We start from the raw sequence: 11,176 nt of genomic DNA, 5'->3' as shown, positions 1-11,176 counted from the left end.
TTTTTGGTACTCCGGTATCTAGCCGGCTAAATGACTAATTCGAGAGACTAATTCCACAATTCGCAAGGAACCCAATTAAAATCAGAACAAAAATCCTTCATAGGCTCAAACACTCCCCAATAGTCTCTCGAACAAAAATTCGAGAGACTAATGCCTAGTGTGGGGCCTGCAGTACACATTGGGCTCAAACACTGCACAATGTCGGTGTGTATAAGCATTTGTTGAAATTGCTTGTGTCATTAGACTTATTGTGTGTGTTAACAGTAGTGAGCATTTTTGTGTTGGCGTTAGCTTGCAACACTATATATATGTTGGACTAGCTTCAACCTTCATGAGCATATCTAACTCCAACCCTTGGCATGTGAAAAATTGAACTAATTAAACACATATAGATGACAACAATCCACAACCTTAACAAATAAATTTAGAAAAAAGGTTATATAGCTATTAGCAGAATTTAGTTTAATTAATACAAATGTTTTAAAACCATATCATAACATTTCAACAAAGATAAACACCATTTGCTCTCCTCTGTATAAACATATATTACTTTCAAGAATCCAAAGATCGACTATAAATCTTTCAAGGGTGTATATGGGATATGTAGGGATTATTTTTCTAATGGTTTAGAGGTTGACTTGGGTGATCATCTCCACCAAATCCATCTCCTTCTTCACTTCATGAGACTGCATGAAGGAAGCCATGTCCAGAGGCATGCCCATCCCCATATCAAAGCAGCTTTTCCCAGCGATATGATCATCCCCGATAGGAGGCAACTGATCAAGAAGAGAATCAATGCTACTCCCTTCGAACAACTTGTCGCTGAAAGCGAATTCCGCCACATCGCCAAAGTCATAATCCGGAACCAGCCGGTCGCTGACACAAAACTCCATGAACGTCTCCGGCTGGTGAATTGGTGGTGGCAGTACTGGCAGTGGCAGTGCCGGTAGTGGCGCTTTGTGTAATGAAGAAAGCGGTGGAGGAATTGTGGCGGCGGCGGTGGTGTCGGATTTCCCGTCCAAGTTCAAGCTCTTGATGTAGTTTTGGAGGAGGGAACTGGGGCGTGGGTATTTGGTTCGGCATTTTCGCCGGGAGTATTGCCTTCTCTTGGTGGCATTCCAGTGGTTCTTGATCGAGTTTTCGGTTCTTCCGGTGAGTCTCTTTGCAATTTCTGCCCATTTGTTTCCTATTTCTGCATGGGCGTGGATTAGTATCCTGTCTTCCTCTTCACTCCATATATCCTTCTGCAAATCAAAATTCACACATAACAAAAACTGGGTAATTAAGGCCTCATTCTGCTAAGATTCTTATTTTTTACATACTTATTTTCTGATTTACGAGACATGTGTATTTGTGCCAACAACCTATTAATATACTCTTTTTCCATCCCAAAATGATAGTCCTGTATGATAAGAAGTGCAAATTTTGAATAAAAAAAATAAAGTACCTTTGTACATAATTTTTTGAGTTTTTTCGCACCAGATTAAAGATCTCAATTGGTTCTTCAATTTGGTGCTAAAAAATTTAAAAATTACAAACGGAAGTACCTTGTCTTATCTGAAAATTGTATCAAAAATGGGACGGAAGGAGTATATATTTCAATGTGGGATATGTTAAAAGAAAAGGAGAGAATGATTTACAACAAAAATGGAGGCTGAGAAAGAATTTCGATATGCCCAAGTATTCTCGTTGCAGGATGAATTCCTTTGAATCCTTTTTTTTTATAACGCAGAGTGTTTTCGGGTTCGCTTATGCGCACCACAGAAGTAAATCTCTATGGCTCCCACCAACATGTGGAACGTTCTTATAGGAGCCCATGGGGTGGCCCTTAGGGGTCTCGAACTGGGGACCTAGGGGAGCAAACCTGAGGCCTTAACCAACTGAGACTACCCCTCGTGTTGAATAGTTGACAGATCTCAATACAGTGGATACCTATAGTACTCCTGCCAAAAATTTTTTTTTTTGGGGAGAAATACATTCCCAATGTTGTGATAACACAAGCTAAATGGAAAGTGATTTTATGTATGTTTTGTTTTGAAATGAATGGCCCCTATATGTTTTGTTTTGAAATGAATGGCCCCTAATTCAACCTAGCTATATGATTCTATGTTCTAACAATATGTATTATATCTTGGAATAACACTACTTTTTTTGTACTCCGGTATCTAGCTGGTCAAATGACTAATTCGAGAGACCAATTCCATAATTCGCACAGAACCCAATTAAAATCAGTACAAAAATCCTTCTGAATTGGTCTAACAAAAACCCTTCGATTCGTGTTCTGCGACAGTATAAATCTCGGACCCTTGAAAGGAGAAGAAATAAGTACCTTGATATCAGGCCTTAGATGGTTGTGCCACCTCTCTCTACACTGCTTCCCTATCCTTCCCTTCAACATCTGAGCAATTTGAGACCACTTTCTTATTCCATGCTTCTCCACCAGATGAACTAAAAGTCTACATTTAAAACACAAACCAAAAACAATTCTTGTTAACAAAATAAGAATCCCGTAAAGAAATTACCGATCAAGAAACAAGAAATGTCGCGTACCCAGAAAAATTAATATATCATAAACATTTTTTAAGTACTTTTTCTGGGTACGTAGCATTATCAAGAGATAAACTATCATCGACCCAAAAACGTTAGGAATAAAATATATCGCTATTTTTTATTTTCTTTCACCTATCTTCTTCAATGGTCCATTGTCCCTTGACTGAATTGGACTTCTTACGACCTTTGTTGCTGCATGGTCTTCTTGATTGGGGCGCCCCATTTTTCCTAGTACCATTATTACCCTTGTGATACCCAATATTTTCAGCAGTTATGCATGACCCTTCATCTGGTATCACAAAATTCATAGGCTTAACATCTTCACAGATGAAGGGCATGGAGCTTGGGTCCGGTTCGCTCACATCCACCAGAGTTTTCCTAGGGTACTGCATGCCATCATCAGTTGTACCATTTCCTTCATTTTGGTGATGTGAAAATGGCTTCAACTCGTAAAAATCGTCGATACTTAGAGGACCAATGTTTTGGAAGGGATCGAACGGATCAAAACACGGGTTTTCGAGATCGAATTCCGGGGTTAGGGATGATCCAGTGAATGAGAACTGATCAAGATGGTGATCAAAATCTTGTAAGTAGAAATCATCATCTTCTTCTTCTTGTTCGGTTATTTCCGATTTTAGGTAATTGTTGGGCTGAAGCAGTGATGGGTAGGTGAGATCTTCTTTTTCTCCGTAGTTCTTGTCAAACTCCATGAGGGAGAGAAAGCATGAGAAAAAATGGGAAGAGAAAATGGTTGTGATGAAAAAAAATGGAATGTAGCTCTCCTCCCCCTTTCTCTCTCTCTTTCTCTCTCCCTCTCTCTCTAACCTTTGTGTTAATGTGTTTCTTAATGGGGCAGGATGGGGAGAAAATGTTATTCAGTGCTCCTATATATGCCTCACCCGTACATCCAGCATGCATACATTTGTGCAAGTTTTACTATCAGACACACGAGACTCATAGAACTCGAAATTGTCATAGGTCGGTAAAAGGTACACAAGAATACCGAATAATTGTTCCGTCAGAGACATTTATTATGGTTTGGACATTTTTGGACATTGATTAAATGGTTGATCTTATATGTTTGGAATTGAATGGAGTGAGAAAGGGGTTTTTTTCACTTGCGACAAGTGCTTACCAAATTGACCCATGTTAAGAAATGATTTTGCTGCTTTTATGTAATTTCCATTTATGGATTGTTTGGTCAAAGGATAGTTAACTTTTTGAGACAAGTGAGATTGTGATCCAGTGTGCTAAACACATGGTGGAGAATGTTCCAATTGGATTACGTGGCAGAATGCCGACGGGGTTACTGGTCTAAACAGCCACCTGGACTGCTACAAGTTGCTCTGGTCACGGATGTAGCAGAATAATTTTTTTAACATGTGGTATAAAGGAGGAAAAGCTTTTGGACATATTTATTGTTAATGGCCATTTTAGCCTTAATTAGTTTTGTCTTTGACTCTTAATTAGGCAATTTGTTTGAGGGATTTATTGAGAAATTGTTGAAAATTAAGGTCTTTATTTGGACAATAAGCTATTTTGGTTATTTTGAATAGTTTATGCTTTATCCGGTTGAAAATTCTTAATTGGTTTCTATCTAAATAAGTATAGTGCTCTAAGATAAAACATAACTTCTTTTGGCAACTATAATAGGATATTTCTTGAAAGAAAATTCTTTCCAAAATCACCTCGGGTCTGTACCTCTGTCCCCGTGTAATATTAGCCGCATGTATGCACAAAAGATTCTTTTCAGAAAGAGACTATTGTGTAATACTGCGGTTGAAATTGTATGAGAACGTGGAGGTACATCTACTTTTTCGGTATAAAAGATTTGACCTCTTCCAAAATACAATTTGTTTAGGATTAAAACATTTTATTTTCCCTTTGTTTTCATTGGTTTATTTTTGTCTTAATAAAAGTGCACACTCAATGGCAGTAATTGGGTTGTGTAACTGAAATCAAATTCAAAGCCATCGCTATATATCTCTCTCTCCCTGCATTGAATTCCAATTTACTAATGTCATTAAAAGTTGAATTAAATGGTAAAATTTAGTCGTAGATATAGAAACACAATTAAAGCTGGTTAATTTCAATATTTAATTAATAACCACTTGTAGTGTGAATTGGAGATAGAGATCAGAGTGATTGCAGTAGCAAATTAATGTCGCCGCATATTAATTAGAAATGACAAAAGTGTCTTTCCTAGAACAAGTAAGACTACATCGGTAAAAGTTCGACGCCACTTACATAACATAGTTCATTACAAATAATTTGTCAATTTTTACTTTTTTAAGATAAAATTGTAAGCGCAGATTGTGTATTATTATCAACAGATTTCGGTATTCTATGCATTCTTGAAAGTAGAAAATTATCTAACGTGTTACTCCCTCTGTCCATTTTTGGCATCCAGCTTCGTAATTCCAATTTAATAAGAAAACACCATCATTACACTTTCACATTGATTTTTATCTTCACTTTTCAAAATTTATCCTCCACTTCTACCCATTAACTTTTTCAAAAGGACAAAATAATACTAATTGTATAAACTTTTACTCATTAACTTTTTAAAGTGAACACTTACTTTGGAATAATCCAAAATGAAATACTGGACTCTTATTTGAGACGGAGGGAGTATTTTGTAATAAAAAAAACCTGAGTTCGTGGTATCATTTCCAATGTTGTCGTGTTCTTTTGTTTTGATTTTTAAGAAATAATTTCAGACCATAAAAAATTATAGTAGTATTTTGTAAATTAGGAAAGGAAAAAAAAATGCTCAGGTCATATATATATATATTATTTTGAGAAATGATTTTGCCACTCTTTTTTTTGTTAATGCCACTCCCCTGCAAGTGTATTTTTGCACAAAAAAAACACTTACAGGGGAATGACGTTAACAAAAAAAGATGTGGCAAAATCAACGGCCTTTATTTTTTTGCCAAGTACATATTGCCTATGCCTTGGCTACCACTCTAATTGTGACATTTAGGAATATTAATTGTTCATTTAACCTGTTTATGGGGTAATGAGATCAATCCAAGCCTAATCCTCCCCCAAGTGATTAATTATTTCTTCCCATTAGTTTGTAAATTATTTCTTTCCCTTTAATTGGGTTACTCCTTTAATAGGTTCTTTCTCATTGTTATATTATCTTCTTTCCAATGCTAATTGTAGTGTAAATATTATCCTGCCCATTGAAAAAGTAAAAAACCCTAGGCCGGTAATGACATCATTGATGTTTAAGACAATTATTTTTTCACTTGTATAGTTGTATGGAGTAATACATAGAGAAATGATATTAGCACTCCACAAATTGATGCACACTCCAAAAACAAAGAAAAGTGACTTTGGAGTTACACTGATTTTGGAGTGCCTGCATCAATTTTTAGAGTGCCAGTATCATGTCCCTATTACATATCCCACAAGGCTTCATATGCATCTAACATCCTCTGGACATGAACATGACAACTAGGGGAACCTGAAATTAGCTTTGCCAGGGCATGTTGAGTAAATCAACAAAAGGGATGACAATCTCATCCGAATCGGGCAGGTACCCAAATCGATCCACCTTCAAGTAGCGGTTTTTGTGGACTTTCCCTACCTGTGCGGCGGTTTTGGTTAAAAACATGAGATCCACCTCCCCAAAATTACTACTGCTAGAAGGCCCAAGTTCAGCCACATCCATGCATGGAGTATCAAATTCCTGGTTTCAATCTTGGTCCAGGGACCAGCTGAATGGAGAAGGGATACACAGCGAAACCATACATGTCCACACTATTTTAGCAACGAATACTGATAAGCAAATACGTGCCCATACTGATAAGCGAAACCATACATGTCCACACTACTCTACTCAATGCAGAGTAGACTATTTTGATCATAAAATAGGAGCAATTACAAATCAATACCAGAATCACTGGAAAGGTCCTCGGAATCTTTGGCGGTAAAAATGCAAAAAAGCCTAATGAAGGTCACTAGTAGAATTACCGGCGTAGAAAATAGAAATCATAAGCATTGTAGCTGGAAAGCTTTCTCCGGGTTCTTCCCATCAATTTCCGAGTGATGAGGGAAATCATATGGCATTTCTGGAGCAGAAAGCCCCGCTTCATTAAAAATTCTCACAACTTCTTGATGTACAACTGCATTGCCTTCTGGTGTAAGGTGCAACCCATCACTAAAAACCACACAACCGGGCATTTTAGAACACATTCATGCTTTCTATACAATCAAGTTTAACCATGGTAAACAAAAAGAATGAGCGCCAGGTAGGATATTGATTTCTTGGATGGTCATATGAAACACACCAAGATTTAGCATATGTTTCTAGAAACCAAATGTCCATATATTTGAGCCATTTTTTTTCTTTGATCAACTTTCTGCCGTATTTGGTCATGGATATATGGAGGACTTTAACCAAGGAAAGGATCACAATAGAGAAAAAAATGAATAAATTTAGCTTCTTTGCTTTTATTATCCTCTAACCTTTTCCTTATCCGTGCAACTCATAAATCTCTCCTCAAATCAATGATCCGAAAACAACGATAAAGAATATCGCGGATTCTGCACAGCATCTATTTCTACGTATCTACATGAACTTGTTTTGCATTAAACGAAAAACCTCCAAATTTCCACTGACCTGAGGAACTTCTTTTGCCAACCCTCTGTTTCCTGCATCTTTGACCACAGATTAATGGAGGGGAGACCTAGTTCCTTGGCTAACTCCACACATTGCTTCGCGTAAACTTCTGTAGCTTCATTAGTCCTTTCTGGAAGTTTCATTGCTTTCTCGCCATATAAAGATCTGCTCAGGGCAAATTAGAAGCTCATTTATCACAATGTAAATCTGGGTTAGTAAAAAAATCTACAATAGTCAATAGGTGAATCCTTTGAGCAAGTGGAGTGCTAGCCCAGCGATAGGCACCACATACTCCCATGCATTTGACTGGGGTTCAAGCCTCGCTAACAACAACTAACGCTACTGACTTTCGCCGAGCAAAAAAAAAAAAGCGAATCCTTTGACTGTTTGACCTTTGGCATTTGTCAAAGTTTGGAGCTGAAGTCCCTCTTGAGTGTGTAATGTGTATCCACTCTATGTTACGTGGATCCTTCAACAATATTAAAATACCCGTGTTGCATACTCGAAACTCCGATAATGGTATGTTAGCCATGTCCGACACATTTAGTTAGACCTTCACCTAACAAGCATCTTTTGTAATTTACCATCAACTATGCGAGGAACTCCTATACTATGCATGGAATGCTCTTAAGGCACTTTGTAAACCTTAGTTGTCTGAGAAAATAAAATAAATACTAAGAAATTTAAAAATCTTCATTTATTCCCATGTCCTTAAGATGCAAATAGATGACTCTGACACTTAGATAGCTACCCGCACTCGATACCCATTCCCCACTCCATGCAACATAGTGTATCATCAATCCTTTAAAATGATGACAAAATGAAGTTCTTGTACAAACAATAGGGGAAAAAAAGAAGACAAAAAAAGGAAGAAGGTAAAGAACTCATTGCATCATAAATGAACTTCTGCAAATACAAGTCAACATCTACAGCCCTCCAATATGTCACAATAATCCACATTTCAAATTAGGAGTGTTGTTTTATTGTACCGTGCATATGCCATGCGTCCTTCCTCATCAACAGGTGGAGGAGTTATAATCACTACTAGCATCGTAGGAGAGCATTCCTGAGGTCAACAATCCACAAAACATGAAGCAATTAATTAGTAATTGAGAAGGTGCTTGGATTATGCAAAATAGTGTGGAAGAGAAGTGCAGGCCCTAAACGAGGAGTTTGAAAGCATTTCACCGTCACATGAAAATAAGATTGACCCTTCGAACGGACAATATAAAACATTAGAGTCTTGTTTATACCCCATTTACATGACTTGTATATTCTTTGAAATATGTTTCATAATCCAAGAAAATGGCTATGTTAGAGAAGGATCAATAACTTTTATTTTGATAGGCAAGGATCAATAACTTAAAAACACAGCATTGACGTGCAAGAAATATAATTAAGCAAACTGAAGCAAGTTTTTTGGTTTTAAGGCATGGCCACTTTCTTTAGCCGCCAACATGTATTTCAGTTTTCTCAATTACCAAAAGAAAGGTGATTGTTTCTCCTAAGTGGATTGACAAGGCAGTGGATAAATCTGCAATAGGAATAGCGCATATCCAAACTCCAAAGCATATAAACTGCTGATAGAAGCCTAACCATGACCTTGAGAATGCATCATATGCATATAAAAGATCCACAATGTATGAATATGAAGTGAGCATAAAAGAAAATCTCAAAATATCTGGTAAAGCAACTTTGAACCTTCAAATGATAAACAATTCTTCTTAGATTATCCTTGTACTCTCCAATTGGTACATGTTGCTTTTCACTATTCCTCCCTAGCAGAGCTGCATCATTAGCTCCAAAAAAAATAGTGGCAACAGCAGGAGGTGTTCCAGAGCCCTGCAAAAATAGTCCAGGGTAGAAAAGAGGTAACCAGATGAGCTTGCTATCATAGAGACAAAAATGTTGCTACTGCAACTACAAGATAATTGGCTGCAAATAACTCACCATGTTGTAACCATTGACAGAGTCAGAGCTTTTAGGTAGTGGTGTTAAATACCTAAATGGATTTTTGGTAAGGTTCCTAAGGGAATTTTTTTTAAATACCCGAGGGGCTAATAGTTGTAACATTTTTTCATATAATATGTATCTGTCCTCAGCAGGGTCGAGTGACCCAACTAGCTACATAGTGGCTCTGCCGATGCCATTGAATAAGCTTGTAAAGAGTAGGGCGATGAGTTGCATGCTCCAGTAGTCCAGTTTATATTTCCTTCTTCAAAGATGATCAAGAACTGGTGTATTTATTAAAAACATAGCTAAAAATTCAGCTGAGGTTACACATATCATATAATGTGGACTTCGTATTACCCAAACCATCATTCAACATTAAACCTGTTTTCTGCTTTTTTGTAAGCAGGCAACTGAAAGACAGATACACATTGAGGTGGCTCTAGGTCATCAATACCAACTGTTGCTACAACTTCCATTGAGGTAGCATTGTTAAAAAAACAAAGCCTTGAACTCCAATAACTTGGACATGCAACCCCAATGGGTAATCGCAGTGGTTAATCGACTTGCCTTGGTGAGGATTACCGCCCCAAGGTCGCAGGGTCGATTCCTCTCGACAACGATTTATCCTTGGGGCCACCTGACTTCACTCAAACGCGTGGAAAGGGATGTGGGAGGGGCAGGAGAGATTAGTCTGGTTTATCGGGATAAAAATAATTGGAAACGTGTTACCCTAAGATCTCGATTGCACAAGGCATTCATTCACAACTTGTAATTCTAGCCCTACGTAGTCGCAGTCTTCAATTAAGGCTACAATGCATATCCCTTTGATCATATTACATGTGATAGCATGGTTTGAAACATTGGTGATAGCTGACAAGTATTGGTATCGGCCGATACGCAGCGGTACCGGTAGGTACCAAGTCCCGATAAGACCAATATTGGGGTGTTAGAAAATCGCAAACGTGTCGGGATATGTAAACGTATCGGCCGATATGTAACGGTGGTATCGGTGATGTGTGAATTTTAGAATATTTCACACCTCCGGTCACAGATACAGTTACGCTACACGCCCAAAACTGCAAAATCGCAACCGGTACTGTTATGGAGACCCATACATAGATTTAAAACTATGGATAGTAACGAAATGTATATCCTACCATTCCCATTAGAATACTATAGTCATAGACTGACACCCATTACAAGTTCCCCTGTAATTGCATAACTACAAGCATGCCCATCAACAAAAAACACATACCCACATCTAGAAACCCTTTGCAAAAAGAGCAATTGTAAGTTCCGTACAATAAAGAAAGGACTAGACAGATGAGACACGATACAAGCGTAGAATTAAGAGTCCTAAAAAGGCAATACCAGAGGGAAAATGTGATGCAAAAGGAACAAGGCCCAACGAGAGGTGTATCCGCCATATCCACGAAGCACTATATCGGCCTACCAAAAATCATCGAAAGAAAATACTTACGATATAATAAGAAATTGGATTTTTGGTAAGTATTTAGAAAGGAGAGGAGTAATGGGCGGTGATGTGCGTGGGTGGGAACCTTGCGAGAGTAATTGTCGGCGAGGGAAGCGCCCCATCCACCTGATCCGAATGACTGCTGCGTGATCGAGTCTCCAAATAGAACTATTTGAGGCCTCATTCTCTCTCTCTCTCTCTCTCTCTCTCTCTCTCACGGCGTGATCAGAGTCGGAGACCGATTACTACTTTCTTTTTTTTTCAGTTACAGCAACTGAGGGAAGGTAAAAAGTATTTTCGCTTTGTTTATTTTAAGTCCTTCTGTAATTTCTTTCTTTCTTTGCCCTACTCTTGTTGGGATCATTTTTTAATAATGTCACGCTTTGTAAGTATATTTTTACACCAAAAAATACACTTGCAGGATGTGGCATTAACAAAAAAGAATGTGGCAAAATCACTACCCTTTTTATTTCCTGATTTTTTGCTTTTTTTTTTTTTTCGTTGTGTTTGGTGGAACCTGAGAAGAATGAAAGAAAAGAAAGGAGAAGAAAATGAAAATGAGGAAA

At 37.8% G+C, this 11,176-nt stretch overlaps 2 protein-coding genes across 2 annotated transcripts; both read right to left on the bottom strand.

The window, feature by feature from the left end:
* Positions 1-322: 322 nt before the first annotated feature.
* LOC131335851 (transcription factor MYB98-like) lies at positions 323-3,429 on the bottom strand. The gene is made up of 3 exons (XM_058371387.1): positions 2,683-3,429; positions 2,330-2,456; positions 323-1,244 (listed from the first exon to the last, which is right to left on the bottom strand). The coding sequence occupies exons 1-3, from the start codon at positions 3,258-3,260 to the stop codon at positions 627-629; spliced, it is 1,323 nt and encodes a 440-aa protein (XP_058227370.1). The 5' UTR covers positions 3,261-3,429; the 3' UTR covers positions 323-626.
* A 2,895-nt stretch (positions 3,430-6,324) lies between these two features.
* LOC131335849 (GDSL esterase/lipase At5g62930) lies at positions 6,325-10,811 on the bottom strand. The gene is made up of 6 exons (XM_058371384.1): positions 10,696-10,811; positions 10,508-10,585; positions 8,885-9,025; positions 8,173-8,249; positions 7,184-7,348; positions 6,325-6,721 (listed from the first exon to the last, which is right to left on the bottom strand). The coding sequence occupies exons 1-6, from the start codon at positions 10,792-10,794 to the stop codon at positions 6,553-6,555; spliced, it is 729 nt and encodes a 242-aa protein (XP_058227367.1). The 5' UTR covers positions 10,795-10,811; the 3' UTR covers positions 6,325-6,552.
* Positions 10,812-11,176: the final 365 nt, after the last annotated feature.

Source organism: Rhododendron vialii, chromosome 8a, assembly GCF_030253575.1.
Source record: "Rhododendron vialii isolate Sample 1 chromosome 8a, ASM3025357v1".
Taxonomy (NCBI): domain Eukaryota; kingdom Viridiplantae; phylum Streptophyta; class Magnoliopsida; order Ericales; family Ericaceae; genus Rhododendron; species Rhododendron vialii.
The sequence above is the reverse complement of the archived record's forward strand: the minus strand, read 5'-3'. Positions and strand labels throughout refer to the sequence as shown.